The sequence below is a fragment of the Centroberyx affinis genome, unplaced genomic scaffold (genome assembly GCF_046629955.1).
Source record: "Centroberyx affinis isolate AG114_WGS23_722 - 3 ecotype Tasmania unplaced genomic scaffold, CSIRO-AGI_Caff_v1 ptg001306l_1, whole genome shotgun sequence".
NCBI classification, from domain to species: domain Eukaryota; kingdom Metazoa; phylum Chordata; class Actinopteri; order Beryciformes; family Berycidae; genus Centroberyx; species Centroberyx affinis.
Window position 1 is genome coordinate 384,544 of NW_027279812.1, and position 21,435 is coordinate 405,978.

The 21,435-nt window shown below is 41.0% G+C and overlaps 1 protein-coding gene across 7 annotated transcripts; it reads left to right on the forward strand.

Annotated features, from left to right (window-relative positions):
- Positions 1–7,179: 7,179 nt before the first annotated feature.
- ncam3 (neural cell adhesion molecule 3) lies at positions 7,180–21,300 on the forward strand. 7 transcript variants are annotated; one of them, XM_071525602.1, is made up of 16 exons: positions 7,180–7,493; positions 9,108–9,179; positions 9,392–9,589; positions 10,104–10,277; positions 11,898–12,041; positions 12,680–12,797; positions 13,583–13,737; positions 14,134–14,267; positions 14,752–14,887; positions 15,022–15,189; positions 15,529–15,648; positions 17,234–17,361; positions 17,536–17,701; positions 18,016–18,217; positions 18,435–18,572; positions 19,581–21,300. In XM_071525602.1, the coding sequence occupies exons 1-16, from the start codon at positions 7,430–7,432 to the stop codon at positions 19,621–19,623; spliced, it is 2,160 nt and encodes a 719-aa protein (XP_071381703.1). In that variant the 5' UTR covers positions 7,180–7,429; the 3' UTR covers positions 19,624–21,300. The 7 variants fall into 7 exon arrangements, with proteins under 7 accessions (XP_071381703.1, XP_071381702.1, XP_071381706.1 ...); XM_071525601.1 differs by having other exon boundaries at positions 11,901–12,041; positions 15,529–15,649; positions 17,232–17,361; XM_071525605.1 differs by having other exon boundaries at positions 10,104–10,241; positions 11,901–12,041; positions 15,529–15,649; positions 17,232–17,361.
- Positions 21,301–21,435: the final 135 nt, after the last annotated feature.

The following is a 21,435-nucleotide window of genomic DNA, read 5'->3' on the forward strand; positions in this document are numbered from 1 at the left end:
CTAACTGTAGTAATAGTACTACACCAATGCCATATCATAGAAGAAACATAGTATTGTCATACCATAGTACTTGTCTTACCATTATCATATCATTTGTTGCACTGAAGCACTGTAGTAGCCTACCATTGTACTTGTAATACTTAAAGTGATATTGAACTTTGGTAGTACCTTGGGTTGTGTCGCTTCCTGGCCATAATATAACCCCAAAATGTTATCTGTTGCTCCGGTAGAGGAGATTGGAGAATTACGTTTTTCCCATGGCGCAGTCGAGGGTATCTGGAGCCAAATTCAGGTCAGGCAGTCAATCATACATCTGTCGCTTTGTGAGATGATGCGCTTCATCAGATGGCCTCTAGGGGGTCAAAAGTCAGTGTATAGAAAATTGCCTGGTGTGCACATCATGTCATGTTTGTCATGTGGAGATGCACAGACAGCAGACCATAGAGATAAAACTGTTTAATCTCTATGCAGCAGACCAGCAGCATTGAAGCCCAACAGAGTCTCTGATTTGAAAACAAAAGTGATTAACATTGCACAATTTGCTCCAAACTGGAGCCCTGCGCGGAATTGTTTTTTTAATCCCGCTCCCGCTGGGTTTCTGACCATTACCGCCCGCTCCTGCAATGTGTGTGTTATTGACCGCCCACTCCCGCCCGCAGCAAAGTTAAAACCGCCCGCTCCTGTGAGATTTGCGGGACCTGCGGGATCCCAATCCCAATGCAGTCCTCTAGTCCCACCTGTCGGTAATAACATAGCGAAATTACGTTCTAGTGACAACTGACAACTGAGAAATGTGTCCATATGTCAGACTTGCCTTGCTTTGCTTTGGTATTGTAATGACCTGCTTTGATTTTCTTTTCAACTGCATTTGTTGACTCCGTCTCCATTCTTCTGGTTAAATCCCGGGACCCGCAGTTTATTTTTTGACCGCCCGCTACCACCCACAGCAACATTAAAACCGCCCGCTCCCGCAAGATATGCATCCCGTGGGACGCGTGGGATCCCAATCGCAATGCAGGGCTCTACTTCAAACTTGCCAGGGATTTGTTGACTGTAACACCTATTCTGCTGCCCTACAAACTTTAACGGTAGGTAATGTTATTATCCTGTGGAATTTAAGTAACGTTTGTGGAATTAGGTAATTTAACCATGCTGCAGTGTTTCAGTTGAACATTGTGTGGCAAAACATGTCTCAAAATCACATTTCTAGCACATAAATGAACATGCATGCATATTTATGAAAACTAGTCATTCTGCTTAATGTTTCATAAACCTTTCAGTTTGAACAAGTGTAACACCAAAATCTGGTCAGAGGTAACTTATGCCAATGGAATGAAGAAAATAATATGTTTACCAATAATTGTAAATAAAAAAAGTGAGACACTCGTTTTTTATATATTGGCAGAATCTGCTTTGTCAAAGTCCTGTCTCCCACCTTTTGTTGCCTATTTATAGACTTACACTTAAAGAGACTTAAACTTAATTTTGTAGAATACTGTTCAGTAAGCCACGCCTGTTTTGTGAAGATAGTGCGTGCCAGGGAAACATGCTCCACAGCGCACACACACACACACACGTGTGGCACCGCTGTTTGTTTTACATCATCCATATTCTCAGCTGGGTGGAGGGTATGCCTCTGGGTACACACACACACACACACACAAACACACACACACACACACACACACACACACACACGTAGGCACACAAACCATCCTGGGGTCACGCCAGCAGACTAAGCGCTGATTATTATCTTTATGTGTAAGCACCAAGTATTTCCTGTATGTTGTTGTTACAGTAATACTATAGAATGACGACATGAAAGCACTGTAGCGGGGTCAGTGGCAGGGTTATCACAGGGGCATCTCTCTGCACTGAGGTTTGGGTTTTTAAATTATTTTCCATTAGAGTTTCTGTCTGTTTTCAACTTTGATTTGAATTAGTCCCTGTCTTGACAGCATTTACAGTAAGTTTAAGTTTTGCTTCCATGTTTATTCATCTATGTGGAAATACTGCATATACTCCACTATACCAGTATCTACTCTCCTCGGAAGTGAGTTGGCACACTGCGTAGTAGACAGGTGCCAGTAGTGAGGATAAAAGAGTGAAACAATGAGAAAAGAGATAATACAAGGTTTTGCCTCCATAAGGACCCCTGTGTTACATTAAACATTACAATTGAAGTATATTACTTGCTACAAAAAAGCTATGTAGCTTTTATCAGCTTATTTTTGTTTACAGATTTCACAGCCTCTTTCAAAATTTTAATAATTTCATTCACACAAATCTAACTGCAACCTCAGCAGCAATTATTATTTAAACAGTGGCACATGAGCAAATCTGCTTTTATTGTTTTCTTATTATTTTTATCTCATATATTCTGTGTTTTTGCCTATTTTGCCAAGCTCATGTTTAAGCTTATCTGTCCCATGGAATTGCAGTAGACGATACAATTTCCAAATCTTCGTTAAGTTTGGAATTTGGCTGCAGATGATTGGTGGGTGCTTTGCTGAGATTTGCTGTGGTTGAGTTTCCAGTTTGAATAGTTACATAAGCCAATGGGCCAAGTTTATCTATGTGCTAAAGATACTTTAGGACACCCACACACACACACACTGTCAGGGAAAAAATGATCCCCTCAGTACCTGGATTAATATGCTGAATCAGAAGTCTCTGTGAATACAAGTCTTTATTCATGCATGCATGGAGAGAAGCACATAAGGTCAGTAGTTCTCTGAAAAGGATTCTCAGAGTTGCAGTTTTATTACAGTGAGACAAACAAGTCTATGGCATCTGTATAACAAATGTTTCTTCCTTTGACGTATTAAAAGCTGCCACTTCCATGGTAGTAAAACACATTATTTTCTGCTAAGTCTGCTAAGATAAGCACTTTGTGCCAGACACCTGCTCGATGGGACGAACAAAGTTCACCGAAAGGTCTCCTTCTCAGGGACTTTCCAATATAAAAAAACACACAGATACATTTCACAGGATATAACAAGTTTAGCAATCACACGTCCCTAAACTATTCATCCTTCATTATGACAATAGGTCATAAGGCACATTTACTTCTAAATGCTACAATCATAATGAAATGCAAAATTTTTCCCACAACACACACACACTCTCACACACACACAGGTTTGTTGCGTTAACACCAAGGGCAGCAGAGTGAGGGTGTGTCTACTGGAGTCACGAGAGTCTGTCTATGTCTCTCTCTACTTCCTGCCTGTCTCGTCCTTGTGTCCCCAGCTGTGTGTTTCCTGTATACTGACTGTATACTGTGTGTGTGCATCTGTGTATTGTGGAAGTGTGTGTATCTATCTATACTGTATATATTATCTTTGTGGCTGTGCATTGTTTGTGTAGCTAGTGTGTGTGTGTGTTTAAATTGTTTTTGTGTCTGTGTATTATATATTGTATATAGTGTGTGTAGTATTGTGTATCGTCTATGTATTTGTCATCAGAATTGGAATCAGAATCATTTTAATCACTAAGTACAAGATATGAATGGTACAGAGACGTAAGGACAAGTTACTTAAAGGGTTTCACAGCATGTACTGAGACAACATGACAACCTCACATGATGCAAAAGGACAGTGTGAGACTAGACAGAACATTATACATATAGACACATGCAACTTACCAAGGCAGCTGGGTGGCATAGTGAGCAGGGAGTCCGGCTTTCAAGCGGAGGACCTGGATTCAAGTCGTGTGTCACCATAAAATCACCATGAAGAAGAAATGAAATAAGCTATTGCGATTTTACCTGTTGTAGAAAAAAATATACACTTTATGTTTCTATATAAAAGATGAGCTTTGGTCCCAATGTCTTATATTGAGGTGTGTGGAGTTTTGATAAACAGAAAATCTTCACTTTCCACTATCTCCAAATGCTTTTTCATGCAGATAGTAGACGCACCACTGGCAAACACAGGTTACACAGCACAATTATATTCTTGCCTCTTTCTTCTTTGAAACAAGTAGTAAAATACCACAAATCAAACCTTTTGTTTCACACATTTGTATCGTTTGATTAATTATTTTATTATTAATTATTTCTCTCTTCCTTTCAGCAATATGCAATATTCAAGTTACTGTATGAAGTTAGTGCGCAAAATCTAAAATTGATTTTGTCTGCATCTGTGCACGTGTGTGTGTGTATTATCTAAACCTAGTGTGGTGGTTTGGCACTTAAACAACCTATTGTTCTCAGCATTTTGTTGAAAAACAAAGAGAGGAACACAGAATGGTCAACGCAATGTGTGTGTGTGTGTGTGTGTGTGTGTGTGTGTGTGTGTGTGTGCTAAAAACCTTTTCTCTACAATGTGACAAGAGTCTGGTGAAGAAAACTAACAGACCAAAATTCAAAATGCCAAGGTATACCTTTTAGGAAGATGTTATCTATATCATTGATAATCAATTGTAATAATTGTTGGTACTATTTTTACTAGTCTCTGAGCTGATGTATTTCATGATAAAAATCCTTAATCTTTAACAAAAGTTCACAGTATCCCTCCATGTTGGTTTCTCTCTCAGAGGCTATTGCCAAAAGATAATAATAGATGCCAATATTACAAAGGGGGATGAGGCAGAGAACAACAAGGGAGCTGATGAATAACGAGAGGAGAAAATAGAAAGAGAATAGTGAGAGAGGAGGAGAGGTGGAAGGAAAATGTTATAAGGAGTCAGACAAAAATGGAGGCTGAGGGCAGAAGGAGAGGACTATGTGAGATGGAGAAAGAGGGTGTGAGCCACAGGCCCAGTTAGTCCCAGTCAGGACTGTCAGGCTGGACCCGTCAGTGTGTGCCCACCCTCGTTAATGGCCCTCGTTAACGGCCCTCGTTATGAGCACACTCCGTTCTAATGGGCCATAATGAGACCTCCTGATCATCAACCTGATAGGTGGCCTCCACGGACTCTCTGGCCTTTGATTGGCTGGTCGGACGGCGGTGTGGAGCCACTGATAGGCTATCAAGGGTGAGGTGGGAGGGGCAGGCTGGCGGTTGGCCAATAGAAGTGATAGGACCCAGAGGAGGGAGGCTTGACTGGCACTGGGCACCAGCACTGCGGAGATGAAAGGGTAGCGACGTAAGGGGTGTGTGTGGGAGTATGTGCACCCTGGATTACGGCTCCTTTCTTTTATGATTTATGATTTTATTTGATGCAACGTTTCGACCAAACCTTTGCCTGATGAAACATTACAAGGTCCAATCCAGTGTGCAGATATTCCTTTTTGAACCACTTACCTAGCTTTAATATAAGTTGGATGTGCACACTTCAACTACCCCTTTTGTGTGTGTGTGTGTGTGTGTGTGTGTCTGTGTGTCTGTGTGCGTGTGTGTGTGCGCGCATGTGTAACCTTGACGCTGACAGTAAACAGCTCAGTGGATCCAGGATGTTCACCATCAAAGCCTTGAGTTCCAGTAAGATCGGAGTCTTTTGAGAGATGACTGCCTGATTAGACCAAACTACTGGCTACAGTGTGTGTGTGTGTGTGTGTGTGTGTGTGTGTGTGTGTGTGTGTGTGTGTGTGTGTGCACGTGTGTCATCCGTTATCTCATCCGTCTCTGGAGCCCAGTGAAGTTGAGATCATGATCTGTTCCACCATTTTAAACTTTTAAGATCAGGCTTTTCATCTGGTAGAGGATAAGAAGGGAGAGAAGAAAAGCAAAAAGAGAAGAGAAGAAAAGACTGACGATGAGAAAAGAGAAAAGTGAAAGAGATAGAATAGAGAACAAGTTGGAAATAAAACTAAAATAGTTAAAACAATTATTATGTTAACCATTTCCACTTTTACACAGTTGTCACACATCTCTCCTCTGTCGAATGACCGTGAAATGGTTAAGTATTAATAACTTTACCATGCTAATTGGTATCATGAGACAATGGCAGTAAAGCCAACCAGTTAGCTGGGCAGAACTAGCGCCCAGAAGGCCCATGTGGATCTACTGCAGTGCTGGACAGATATCATCTGTTGGTATGATGCATGTGTCCATCAACATGATTCACTGTATGGCTGCACCAGTCAAGCCCATTTCAAGGTGTAATGAGTAAGATTTTTCTGTCCCACAGCACAAGATGACCATAACATTTCTGCATAGGGTTGTTGATCAATCCCAGTGAATCTGCAATTAATTCACCAGGCACTGAGATTTCAGTTTTTCAGAACTCACTTTTCAACCCATATTCATTTTTAGAACAAAAATTACCTCCGTCCACCTGGCACACACACACACACACACACACACACACACACACACACACACACACACACACACACACCCCACTACGACACCTACTGGCATTTTCAACTGCTTAATGATGCTTAATAACAAAGCAGTACTATTATGACCGCATTTTTCATGGTGATGTGTTACCTTTTCACTAGATGTTTCTGTTGGATCTCTGCTCTAATTGGCTAGCTTTATCATCTCTATTGTGACACTTTATTAACTATGTCAATTATATGCCCACCATAAGCTGAGACATGTCGATGTTGCTACAGTTCCTACTAGTTGCTGGTCAAGTTCAATCAAAGTTTGACTGTTGGTGCAAATACTAAAGTTAGTTATTGAATTATATGAATGATAGAATTCATCCTAGATCTGATGTTGACTTCAGCCCCCTACAGGCTATACTTTTTCTACAAATGTGCATTGTGGAATGTGTTGATTTTTGTAATTTGGTGATTTGTGTGTGTGTGTGTGTGTGTGTGTGTGTGTGTGTTTAAAAAGAATGTGACCCTTTTAAATGAGAGAGGAAAAAATGATGAAGTGATAAAAATATCTCCCCCATCTCTTCTTCCCCTGGGGGGGCTGCCTCGCCTCCTTTCATCCGGTAGCCTGGATGGAGAGAGAGGGAAGAGGCTGGAGAGAGGGTGGAGGCAGAGAGAGAGAGAGAGAGAGAGAGAAGGAAAAGGGGAGGGAACACATTTTGCTATCCATCGCCTCCCTCCTCTCTTCATGAATGACCAGCGGACTGTTATGACTCTGCTGGGGTAAAGGGAGGAGAGGAGGAGGGGTGAGAGAGAGAGATGCTGGGGGAGATTGTGTGGTGGCTGTCTGTCTATTTTGCTCTCTCTCGCTCTCTCTCTCTCTCTCTCTCTCTCTCTCTCTCTCTCTCTCTACCATCCCCTCTCCTCTCCTGTCTGGCCCCTATATAACCTCTGCCACACCTCTCCCTGTCACAGTTATGATAGGTGAATTGGCATTGACAGGTGTGTGTGTGTGTGTATGTATGTGTTACTGTGTGATGTGACGTTTCTCGCCTGCAGCAAATTGGTTCAATTTACAAAACAGGACTTTTTAAAATTAGCTTTTCAGGATCCTGTTCCGGTGTGCTGACCGAAAAACTAAAATATTAAGACCCACCACACACACTGTGGAGTTGTGAATTTAAGTAACACAGGATTGGCAACCAGCAGATTATGGACCAATCAGCTTTCATCCTGAGAATGGCATTGCTGCTACTGATGCTGGTGTACAGCACAGGTAAGCTCTTTCAGTGATACTTGGATTTTAGCAGCAAGGACAATTTATAATAGTAGTATGATCTGATATACACCGAATAGCTGATTAGTAAGCTTATGTTGGTTTTTTGAAAGTGTACGCATTGGATTTCTTCAGGAAAGAAACAAAACAAAAAAAGTCTGATATTTAACTCTTTGTGGGCCAGATCTGATGTTTTCATGTCTGTCTAATAAGGAAAAAAGCAAATTTCCCTCCGTTTCTGGCTGTTAAAATGATGTAAACGTTAAATAGATAAAATCTGCACTGCAAACAATTAAAATATTTTCTGCCAGGGGAATTGCAGCCATAGAAATGATGCTGATGTATTCATTATAGTTGTTTGGCTAACAAAGCTATAGATGGTCTAGATTTATACAGACTCTTTTAGGATGATATAATTACTCATTGTGAACACACTTAAATTTATAATTTATTTAAACAATGAGTTGTACACTGTATAATTCAACCCCAGACAAGAGAAAAGTGATAGAACAGTACAAAACATCAACATCGTCATTACTGTGCATCATCAAACAACCGCTCAAAAAACAATTCACATTGTTGCAATCTGTTGCATCATCAAGTTGTATAAATGTATATATATTATATATATTTATAGAATATTCTAGAGCTTCTCCATAGAGCATAAATTGGAAACACCGGTAAAGGTGACTGTAAGAGAGAGAAATCAGTGAGATTTTCTGGGTAGAAAGGTGTATATTTGTATATTGCAGAACACCACTATAGAATAAAGCTCAGTTGGGTAGAAAATTTCAAACAAACATTCAATGGGTTCCCAAAACTAGTCTCCCATTTATGGAAGAGGATTAGGACCACATGTGAAAAATGTATTTGAGTTCTGAGTTTAAAGTCAGAATTCTGAGATTAAAATCAGATTTACTCTCAGAATTCTGACTCTGGATCTGCTGATAAGCTTACTGAAATACTGACCCAAAAAAATGGTATAGATTTGCTTCCCATTCATTTATACTGTAAAAATTCAGTCAAAGTATATAGTATTTGGTGGACAAGATGCTGTCAAGAGCCCTTTCAGTAAATGGTTGATATTTTTAAATTTTAAATTTAACCCCATGTTAGATCTAATATTTTAACCAGGACATGTAACCTAAACCAGCTCATGATGTTGCATGTCATCTCCTCTCTCTTTTTTCTGTCGTATTTCAGTCTCCACTCTTATAAAGATAAAAAATATATACAAATGGAGAAGAAAAGGAGAGATGGAGAGAGGTGGTTTCTTAAACTCTGGGTCAGGATCCAAAATTAGTCTCAGGTCTCAAGTCTCAAATACCAGCATAATTTAATGAGTCTGGGTCCCATGGTGCCAAACTCCATTTACTCACTTTGGGTCTGCTCGTGCTCTGATGGCCGCATGCAGACAGGACGTCCCCAGCAGGCTGTCTGGGCATGACCTCAAATCCTGCAGCCAACTATTGCTTCCTGTATTGGAGTTAATGGCTTTCTATTGCCTCATTCCATTCTTCCTCTCCTCTCTTCTCTTCTCCTCTCTTCTCTTCTCTTCTCCTCTCCTCTCCTCTCCTCTCCTCTCCTCTCCTCTCCTCTCCTCTCCTCTCCTAGATGCTAAGATGGAGATCATTAGCAGTAAGCTAGATGTGTTGGTGGGAGAAAGCCACCTTCTGTTGTGTAAAGGTGAGTTTCCCCTCTTCCACTTCAAAGTGTTTCCCTCAGGTTGATGTGAGCAAAATGGGAATTGGCTTGATATACTCCATTTTCCCACCTCTGTCCTGCTGTCTTCAGCCCTCGCCATCCCTCTCTTGTTATTGATAACAAAGTCTCTTGTTTATTCATTATGCTTTTTGATGGATTTTGATATTGGAAATATTTATTGATATTTGCCCTAGCCGGTGCAGAGGGAGAAATTACATGGCAGAAGGATGGGGACGACATCAGTGATGAAGAAAACGTGTCCAAGGTGGACGAGAGCTCCTCTAAATTCCTCATTAAGAACGCCAAGATGGAGAATGCGGGCAGGTATACCTGTCTGTGTGAATTCGATAATGGACACACAGATGAAATTTCGACACAGCTCTATATTTATGGTGAGAAATGGCTGCATACACATACATACTGGAGACACACACACAGACACATGAACAGGCAGACATTCTGACAGACATACATTAACAGGCCAAAAAAAAAATCAAAACGAGAGAACGGAGATAATGCAAAAATACATTTATTTGGGCACCTGAAACACTTTGAGTCCCAGTATTTCAAAAAGCACAAAATATGAGACGGTGTGCTACATGGACACAGCAAGAAATTTCATTCATATTGCAAAAAGATGGTGTGTCCATGTAGATCCTCTACATGTTATGGAGACCTGACAGTGAGCGGTCCAGAATCTGTGAAGGGAAAGAGTTTTCAGTGCTCAGTGTGGCTGCTGAAAGCGCTCAGACTAACAAAAAATGGTCTAACAAAATAGAATAAATAGTGGCCACTCAAACAGTATTGTAGCATGTGAGGATGTCTCATGAACCAAACCTCATTTTGCTGATGATACCAGGTCACTTTATTGCACACGAGGTGAATATCTTAACTCTCTTCTTTCAGAGGGTCCATCGTTTAGCAACAGCGACACCTACCATGAGTTTCTGGAGGGCCAGGAGGGGGTGGTGCCATGCCTGGCGTCCGGCAAGCCGTCGGTGGACGTTCACTGGATTCGGGACCAGCGAGAGCTCCCCTCTTATGGTAGGACCAGCGCCCAGGGCCTGGGGCTCCACTGCGGTACGGAGGGTTTCTCTGGTGCACTGCACAAAATGACACGCCGAGCAAGTGATTTTATCTTTGAAAAGATGTGCTTTTTGTGAACGGCACTGGCAGGCAATTTTGCTGGTTGTAACACATTTCACGCATATTACAAAGATCTAACTTGGTCCATCGGTTTCATTTGCACTTGAAGCAAATGCAATTATTGTGAAAAAAACTTGCAAAGCTACTGCCAGTGCATAAAGTTAATTTGATATCTTGAAATTAGTGTGATAAATTGAAGATAAAATCACTTGATGAGCTTGTAATGTTTGGCAGTGTACTTCTCCACTCGGCTCAGCGCTGGCTAGCTGCCTGACTGAATGGCTGACTGGCTGATTGGCTGACTGCCTATAGCTGGCTGGCTGGCTGAATGGCTGGATGGACGACTAGCTGGCTAGGTGGCTGTTACATACGTGCTGGAAATATCACAGTGAGACAAATAGACATTGACAGACAGGTAGACAGAGACAGACAGGGGAACAGATGGGTGCAGACAGTCACACCCCCCAGTTCAGCCTCTCAGGACAATGCTGTCCTCTCCTCAGGTCAGAAAATTCCCATTTGGCATGAACTCACCATAACTTTCACAGCTCAATGGACAGACTGAGCTCGTCAAGCATAAACAGACCTGGCCAAAAGAATCACTGACAACATTAAATATAGCAATGTAGTCCCATTCACAGAAATGTATATGTAATGTGCTGATCTGACACAGTGGAAGTAGCACACCAATACTTCATTTACATAAAAGTAGAATCCCGGCTGGTAAGAGGCCTCTATTGAAAATTCTACTAAAGAAAAAGAAATGGAGTATCTGCACTTGAGTAACATACAGTAAAAGTACCTTTCCAGTGCAGTGCATTGGTATTTATTCAAGTATTCCCTATTGATTTAAGTATTCCCTATGCAAAACCTAGCAACCACTCGTGTTAGATAAATGAATTGGGTTAAAAACTAGGACATTTCCTTTGAAATGTAGATACATCTTCACCGAAGCCCAGGGGGTTTTGAATGTATGCAGCGGGGTTTTAACAAGGGCTTGTTCAGGCTCAAAGTTCATCATTGGTCCCCCTAAAATTAAGAATAATTTGTGTTTCTCTTGGCTTGACAATATGTTTAATATTCCTGATGGCAAAATTTCAAGTTAGTCATTTAGGTCAGCAAGTAAGGGTAGCAAAGCTCCCAGTCTTTCATAATGGCTGAAAGTAAACCGAAATGAGCATTTTTTCATATTCTGTGGTCAGTATTCATCACTTACAGCCAAATATGTGACAACATTTCTAAGGTCCTGACAGGTCAACAAAACAAACTCAGGGTTGATGTTTTACAAAAAATCTAAAAATACAATATATCTACTGAATGTCTTCAGTAGATATATTTGGTCCCCAATCCATGTGGACCAACAGAAAGAGCTCTGCAGTGCTAGTGCTGCTTCTAGCTCCAGTGCAATCACTGGACGATGGACTTCATGCAGAGAAATGACTTTGTCATTGTCTCTTTCTCTCACTCCATCACTCTCTCTGTGTCTTCATCTTTCTCCATCACTCTGTGTCTCTGTTTCTGCGTCTCTGTGTCTGTTTCTTTGTTTCCTCCTAGAAGGAAATCGTGTACGTCAGTCGGGTGATAACTCACTCCATATTGAAGCGGTGAGGAGAGAGGATGCTGGGACGTACGTGTGTCAGGCCCGGATCAAAGGAAGGCCCATCTCTAAGCAACTCTCCATCTCTGTGGTCGTCAACGGTCAGTACCTGCTTCACAGCACGCTTTATTTACTGACCAGCGGTTAGAAAGACCATTTTATGAATGGAGGGTCACCGGTTGGATCCCTGCCACAGCTGTGTATTCTGTCAAAGCATCCTTGAGCAAGACACTCAGTAATACTTATACACTCATGTAACTATACCTTGTGCTATAGAGGCTGAATGCCTACCTAGTTTCACCGTCCGCTACATATAGTGAAAAATAAATCCTGCAAATTACTTTCAAATCATATATGCTTTAAAACAGGTGTGGCAGTAAATAAAGAATCAGCGATTACTGTAAATATGAATCTTGTCAAACAGATTTTATCACCACACTGAGATAAAAGTCTATAACTTTCTGAGATTGCTGTGACTTGATTTTGTGGAATCGCTAACATGCTAACCTGTGAAAAAGATGGATGAACAGAAGATGAACTAACCTCTAAGAGATGCTGTAAGAGGTTAGATCATCACAATTTCCCCATGGTCAGTGGTACATTGCCCAAGAAACAATTTTCTTTACTTCATCTGGTCTTTAACTCATAATGAAACCACATGATGTTATAAACAAAACAAAATTTTGTTTTATGCAAAATGCAGCTAATTTTACCTAAAATATGAAACTCGCTGCTCCAGCTCCACCTACAGTGCGTCTGAGAGAGGAGGTGAAAAGAGTGATGGCCGGACCAGAAACCAATGTGTCCTTGCTGTGTTTGGTGGACGGCCTTCCTAAACCCAACATCTCCTGGACCATGTAAGACCTGTTCATGGCTAGAGGAATGTCTCTCTAATTATTTTACCGTATGGCAAAATAACTAAAACTTTATTTCAGTTAGTTTTGGAGGCTGTCATTTTAGTTTTGCTCTAGTTTCAGTTTGTTCAGTAAGTTTAGTTTTTATTTTATTTACCTTTTTATTTTATTTCATTTTTTTATGGCTACTTATAATCATTTTACTGTTATAACCCTGGCTCAGGACAATATGCCGGCAGGAGCAGCTGATCTCCACTTAATGTGTTGGAGAAAATAGATCTGATTCATTCTGTGTTGATATTTACACTAGTGCTCCTGACTCACTGCATTACTAATGTAGCATACCATCCTGTCTGTGTGTGTATGTGTGTGTAGATCAGTGGGTGGGGCTGTGTGTGTGTGTGTGTGTGTGTGTGTGTGTGTGTGTGTGTGTTCAAGAGAGAGAGAAAGAAAGAGAGACTTCCTGCTAATTTCCTTATCAGCTTTGTTAATGTTCTGTGGCATCACTCGTCTTCCTTCCCTCTTCCTCTCTCTCTCTCTCTCTCGCTCTCTCTCTCTCTCTCTATCTCTCTCTCTCTCTGTTTCCCTCTTTCTCTCTCCCCTGGCCTCTTCTTCTCTCCATCCCATGCCTTCTAATGTTTTCATTATGTTGTGAGCTCTATAAATATCTGTATAGTGACACACTGTATCCTATTCTGGCTCCATCCTGTTATTATTTTGGATAGAAAATAAATCAACGACTACAAGGTTACTCAAAGCGTATTTTGCTCTGCACACCCTACTCCCAGGCCGGTGAACTTTGACCCCTCACACCATCAGTTCAACTCGGACCGCAGCCAGCTGACCATACACTCCGTTGCCAGGGGCGACTACGGGGAATACGTATGCACAGCCAGGAACAAGATAGGCGAGAGCAGTGCTACCATTATGCTTCATGTCTCTGGTTGGTTCTATTGTATTCTGTGTTCTTCTACAAATGTGTTCCATCTGTGCTACAGTTCGTTCTTACATCCTCAGTGTTCTAAATAATTATAACAGTGATACATTTTATTTGTATACCGCTTTTCAGAACACTCAAACACACTATACATTAGACAACAAAGTGTAACAAGACCTACAAATGGAATCATAAAGCAGAGGGGAAACTAAACATATAAATCTGCTGTACTGTAATGACACTTATGGAAATGTGTTCAGTTAGGTGGGTTTTCCCACAACATCAGTGTTATACTATCATAATATGGAGATGCATTCTAGTTTTATACTGACATTTGGCAAACCAAAATGGGCAATGTAATACATTGCTCTCTGTGTGTGTGTGTGTGTGTGTGTGTTTCAGAGGCCCCAGAGGTGTATGTGAGCATGGAGCAGCAGAGTGTATCAGTGGGAGAGAATGTGTCTGTGACCTGTAACGTCTCTGGCCATCCTCAGCCTGAGTTACACTGGATCAGCAAGCACAACGGACACACACTGGTAAGTGTGTACACATACACACACACACACACACACACACACACACACACACACACAGCTACACATAGCAAAATCGTTCAGCACTATGCCAGTGTTTGTATAAGTCCACATCCATAAGAGTTAATTTAACACTTAGATTGTTCAAACAGCCGCTCCAGAGAGCCATGTCAGCTCTCCAATCAACTCCATATATTTGTCAGTGAAAGATCAGATGAAAATTGAGCACTGATATTTTTTTTTATTTTCTGTACCAGGTAGCCACTTTTAAGTAAAGACAAGCTTCCAGTTGTCCATTGTCCAGTTACCCTGAAGACGGCATAATAGCACTGAGGGAATTTCATGTGGTAGAAATGTTTCAACCTTAGGAATTTGTGCATTTACTATAGCTGTCTTCTTGTATGATATATGTCACTTTATGTGTAGGGACAAAAATATGTGGGCCCCTAATGTGTCTTATGCATTGTTCTGTCTGTGTGTGTGTCAGGACTCTGCATCGGGCCGCGTTCGTGTTGTGGGTGGTGTGTTGATGATTGATAAGGTAGCGCCCTCTGATGGTGGTCTGTTTTCCTGCATGGCCGTCAGTCCCTCTCTAAATGCATCGAGAGACATCGCAATACACAGTAAGAGTTTGTGTGTTTGTGTGTTTGAGTGTAAGTCAGTGAAGGAAAAGCAGCAGCAGTTTCACACAGACACTAAAACTGAGATGTGATGCCTGGGTCTCTGACTTCTCTCCCTCCTGCCTCCTGACACTCAGCTCAGCCCGGTCCGCCTCAGTCCTTGTCAGTCTCTCCTGGATCGACCTCAGTCCTCTTCTCCCTCAACACCCCGCCCATCAGCGGGGGAACACCAATCACAAGCTTCGCCCTGCAGTGGAGGCGGAGTCAAGCGGAACAGTGGAAGGAGACCACAGTCCCGGCATCAGGTGAAAACCTCATAGAGGCAAATAAATTAAAAGGAGTCATGGGGGAAGTTGCGACCTGACTTTCTTGAGAAAATCAGTGAATCAATCAATCAATCAATCAATTAATCAATCAATCAATCAATCAATCAATCAATCAGTCAAAAAGGCTATGTGATAGCTAACCATAAGTCTCAGTGTTAAAAGTGCTGTCTATTTTTGGGCAAAATTTTGACGTTTATTTTGAGTTTTAGCAGGATGAAGTTTGGAAGAGACTTTTTCTGTCCACATATCTGACCCAGTGTGTATGTGTATGTGCGTGTGTGTGTGTGTGTGTGTGTGTGTGCGTGTGCATGTTTGTAGTTCCCCTGGCTATCACCTCCCTCAAGCCGTACACGTCCTACACAGTGCGTTTGGCTGCCTTGAATGCAGTGGGACTGGGAGAGTTCTCAGACACATACACTGTCCGCACCCAGGGAATACGTAAGTAACACACACACCAACACATTACCAACACACACTATCAACACACAGTATCAATACACACTACCAACACACATTATTAATGCACACTACCAGTAACACACAGCATCCACACCCAGGTAATAAGTCATTCTCCAGCTCATGCTCTCTTGCCTTAGTGTGTGTGAAGAGAAACCCCACTTCTCTTCAATCTTTCTCTTCTTAATAATCTCCTTCTTCACCCTCACCATCTCCTACACATCCTCCTCCCTTCTCTCCCTCCCTTTCCTGTCCTTTCCTCATCCTCCTACTGCCTCTCCTTCTCCCTACTACCTTGTCTCCTCTCTTTCCACTTCCGATGCACCTTACGCTCCTCCTCTTCTTCTATCCCCTCTTCCAGCTATTTCACCTTCCTATACCTTTCCTCTTTCTCCTGCTTTTACTTTTTTCATTTTCTCTCCCCTCCTTTCCTGCTTACTACTCATTCAACAACTTATCCTCTTCGTCCTTCCTCTTCTCCTCTCAGGACAGATTACTTTCTATCATGTTTAGAATGATGAATGGAGAAAGCCTCTTACGATCAGTGCACACCTCCAACACTTGGTGCTGATCTGAAATGTGCATTTAACGTCATTGTCATCTAGCAGAAGCAGTATCTTATGTGTCATCTGTGTGGTTCATTAACTCTTTGTGTTTGCATGGTTATGCAGAGTGAATGTGTGTATATACAATTATAATCAGTACATTTGCACAAATGATACATGCATACATACATACAAACATACATGCATGCATCATTTATGCAAATGCATTATTGATATTGATTATATGTATGTAATGTGCATAATGTGTGTAATCCATCAATATATGTGTCAACATGCTAATATGTGTATGTATGCATGCATGCTGGTATGTATGTGGCATGTATGTATAGCAACTAAGCAAGGCTTTCCTTCTCATCTTCCATTATTCACTAATTTATTCATCTATCATGTGACCATCATCATGGCATTACCATGACATCATCACCTGCTTCCTGATGCTCACTCATGCTGGTGATGACATCATCTAATCCATTGGCATCCCTCCCCAGGAGGTAAAGTACTGGTAGTACTTGGTCAATAAATCCATCTTTATGTATTTAACTTATATTGGGTATTACTATTTATGTTTATTATATGTAAATGCTGGCCATCTGGGTTCCTAGGCTCTACAAACTCTCTTTTTTATATATAACTTTTAAGCATCACAAAGTTTTACAATTTTACCATTTTACAGTCTGTTGACAGTGGAGACTGCTAAATATGTTAAAGTAAATATAGTTAACATCATGATAGGCCAATATAAACATAAAGTAGACCTTTAGATTTAAGGGTTTGGATGGAGTAGACACTTGTGTACCCCACTTGAAAGTTTTTGCCTGCTCAGCTCCAACTGTCTGTGTGTTTATTTCTGTGAAGCCCACAGATATCAAGAACTAGCACAATGCTATTTGATGATGCTCAAGTGATGTTTGTCTACATTTATTAATTATATTGCAATTGCTATTTCTCCTTCTCTCCCTCTGTCTCTGCCCCACCCTTCACCTCCTGCCTGCCACCTCTAGGTGAACCAGACAGTCCTGTGCTATCGTCCAAACAGATAAGAGTAGACAGCAACTCCTTCTCTGTCCCTCTTCAGCAGATTGATGATGGTGGAACTCCTCTACTACACTTCAACATACGATACAAAGAGGTAGGTGATCAACTTCTCTGAAAATGTAGGATTTTCTGCAATGTTCTGGGGACACAAAAAACAAAAAATGAAGATAAAATTGAACACACACACACACACACACACACACACACACAGATGCCCTCCTACTCTCACTCCTTCCCTCTCATGGTCTCCTCCACTCTTGTCAACCAGGATAAAGAGGGGGGTGAGTGGAAGGAGAAGCAGCTGCAGTCCGATGTGTCCTCCGTCTTTCTCTCAGAGCTGTCGTTTGGCTCCGACTATCAACTGGAAGTCATAGCAGTCAATGCTAACGGCTCCTCTAGCCCCGCCATGCTTAACTTCACCATCCCACAGTCTGGTATGTAGCGTGCAGGACCTATCCCAGTCCTCATCCACTCCACACGCCCATACACTGTAGCTGCACCAGGAAATTTGGCTCAGACTCAGACATCAACTGAAATCAGTCAATATAAGTGGTTGCCAATCTGAAGTTTATTCCACCTCAACAATGTCTTATGTACATACAAATCCATCAGGAAATATATATTCCTAGGTATAATGCAGATGTCCCATAGATATTTGCCACATTTTCATTTCAATCATCCAGGAACCATAGGCAAGTCCAGCATAATCTCCCTCTAATATATTCTCCTTCCCTTTCTCTCTCTCCAGTCAAAGTGACCAAACCCGGCATGACCAAAGGGGGCGTGGTTGGCATTGTCATGGTGATCTTCCTGGTGTTGTTGCTAGTGGTAGATGCCACCTGCTGTTATACCAACCGCCGCGGCCTGCTCATGTTCATCGCCGTGAAACTCTTTGGACGGAAAGTTCCAGGCCTCAAAACGCTTGAAGAGGGAGAAGGAACCACTAATGGGTAGGTAGGTGTGTGTCTGAGGGGAAGGGGTTGGGGTGAGGGGTGTATGTGTGTGTGTGTGTGTGTGTGTGTGTGTGTGTGTATATACCAAATACTTTTTTGCCAGGCATGTAATTGAGGGTCAGGGTTGAGGGATAGACTGTTACTCGAAGTATGTAAATCAGCAAATTGTCCTCATAAGTATGGTAATACAAACGTGTGTGTGTCCTGGCTGCAGAGAACTGAAGTTGAAGGGTCTAGCCACTCCGAGAGGCAGTATACAACAGCAGCAACATGCGGGGGTTCAGACACAGACAAAGGAGGGGGGGCAGCACAGAGAGGTCACCTGCGACAAAGCCCCCCTCACCAAATACGAGTAGGTTCATTCACGCCCATATACAGTAAACCTAGTCTTATATTAACTGGAATGGAATAATAAACTGAAATACCCACTCTTAGCCACCCCATTTTCCTCTTGCATCCAAGGCAGGTTTCTCCATAGATGACCCGTCTAATCAAATTTGAGTAGGTGCCCCTCTCCCATATGCAGTACTGTAGGCTATATTAGTAAATCTAGTTAAAAAGTACAATAGAAAAAAACAGTTCCTTCTGCCTTATGTGACTTGTAATAAATAGCATCTTATTGAAACTCTCTCCTAGTAGCCTGGAAAAAATATTTACCATTACTTATGTTAATACATACAGATCAAGGTAATGAAGATTTTAATGTTGAAACAGAAGACACAGCATGTTGTTTTTATAAGCAGAATATTACCAATTTGTGTTGTATACAGAAATCATTTGTCGTATCTCAGTTGGATGTGCAGATAAACTGAGCAGGTGGGGTTTGTTTTTTAGAAAGAGGCAATTATTGAAGACAGGCTTTCATTTCATCTGGCCACAGATGGGAGATGTCACACCAACATGAAAGCAAAGACAAAGATGAAATTAAACAAATGGACACAGAACTACAAATATTTGCGGGGGACACATTAGGCACACATTGGTCTAGGGCTGGATTTGCACAAGCCAAAAAGATCTGATTCTATTCTTTGAACACAAATCCAGCCTTCTCATGGCAGACTAAACAAGGAGAAAGCACTTGGAATCTGATTCCTCCCTGCAGACAGATCAGATCTGTTAGACGTGTTTGCAAGACAGTCTTACTGTGGCCAGCTAGCCAGATTGTCCGACTTGCAAATAAGTTTCTCCTTGTTGACACAGCCATGAGAAGATCAGATCTGTAGCACAGTGTTTTATAAATCTGTATTTTTTTCTTGTGAAACTCCAGTTGGATTTGGCCTACACTAATGTTTTCTGAATTCTGCCTCTGTACAGTCACTATGGTTTCATCTCAGTGACACATTATTATTTTTCCCCTCAGGAAAACTCCACAAAATGGAGACCTGCCCACCACTGATGCATGAGGCCAGCAGCTGGATCTGACATCACCAAGATACAAGAAGTGATCATGCAAAGATAACAAGTGAAGATATCAATCAATCAATCAATCAATCAATCAATCAATCAATCAATCAATCAATCACTCAACCACTGATCCAGAAAAGCCAATGATCTTCCAACCAACTGCAGCAGACAGTGCTTCTGATACAACCTCCAAAGGAAAGGTCAAACACTACTGACATAGGAAACTGATTGATATTGTCAACATGTGTTAAACTGGTAAGCTATAAGCGTAAAAAAGGAGAGGACAGCGTTGTGTTCAGCCTCTTCTGACAGCACTGTCCTCTCCTCAAGTCTCAAACTTCCAAGCTGTCAGTTGATATGAACTGTAGAGACTACAGACAGGAGGTGATGTCACTTTGTAGTCCTGTCTGCTACGAGTGGGATTAGAAATCAGTTCAGGATAAACCTTATTGACAATTATTTGTCCTTTGTCATTACAGCTTAATTGTATAGAAAAAGACAGCAATATGTTTTTTACAGGGTAATCTTGATGTCGGTTTTTTAACAGGGTAAAGTTATTGGTGTTATAAATTAATCTGCAAAATGCTATATTATCCAAGAGACATATAAATGTTTACCTGCTACATTTTGACTGCAGTAGGCTACACAGGCATAAAATATCCTATTTTTTATAACTCCTAATCTTAACATGGTTATTTAAAAGAAAGAGAGAGAGAAACAAAAAACACTTGGAATGAGATTACTTTCTGTTCAGTCAGCTAATGATCATCATAACTTCTGTCTGGATTTATAATGTTATTTCAATGAAGCTTGTTATTATGTTTTATTATCATTAACAATGCTTCATTAAGGCTGCTTCACTCACTTATGTGAGTTCTAACATCTTATTTATTGAAATTAAAAGACACTGTATTCTGAAATGTTCCAGTGTTATGAACCAGCTAAAGGCCAATTCATCTTAAACTAAACCTAACAGTATGTAACTAACCTGCTTTGATATGTATTGTTACTAAACAATGCACTGTTTGAATGACAGATAGTCATCATGAGAGAATTTAAATTCAATATTTCACTTTGGTAGAGCATTTTCATTTTCAATGCACCAATCTGCATAAGAGTTTATGAATGGTCAGCCACCAATTGACCAGTCTGGGCTTCTGTAATCAAAACCACTCAATTTTATTACAATAACCTTGTCTAAAGTACATGTAATAATACTTGTAAAATATAAACATAGCAAAGTAGATCCAGGTAATATGCTATTTTGTATCTATGGTCATATTATTTCATCAATGAATTTTCAGTTATTGATAGTGAGAGCTGACCTGAAATTCTGAATGCTAGAGGTGAAAACAGAAATGCAGGAGAGCAAATGATGGAGGTTGACTACTCCTGAAAAAAAAAAAAAAAAAAGTGAAAATGTTCTACCAAAATGAAATATCATTGAAGTCTGTTGCAGCAGTTTTTATGCCTAATTGTCTATTAGCTGTTCGGAGACACAGGGTTTGCAGAGTTTGCAAATTACATGACCATATTGATGAAGTATTTTGATTCTGCTGTATTATTATTGTATTGAACACTGTACATGGTTTGTACATACACATATTGTTACATCTTTGAATTTGATAAAAACATAGAGATTGTAGAGATTGTAAGCCTTCTGTCATTTGTGCTCACCAAATGGTTCTGGTTCATCAAATGGTCCATGTTCTTTAATCAAATTTTCCATCATACACAGTGAAATCATTTACACAGTAGAAATTCAGTGTCATGCCTTGATCTGTCATAACCGTCTAAAACAGAAAATCAGA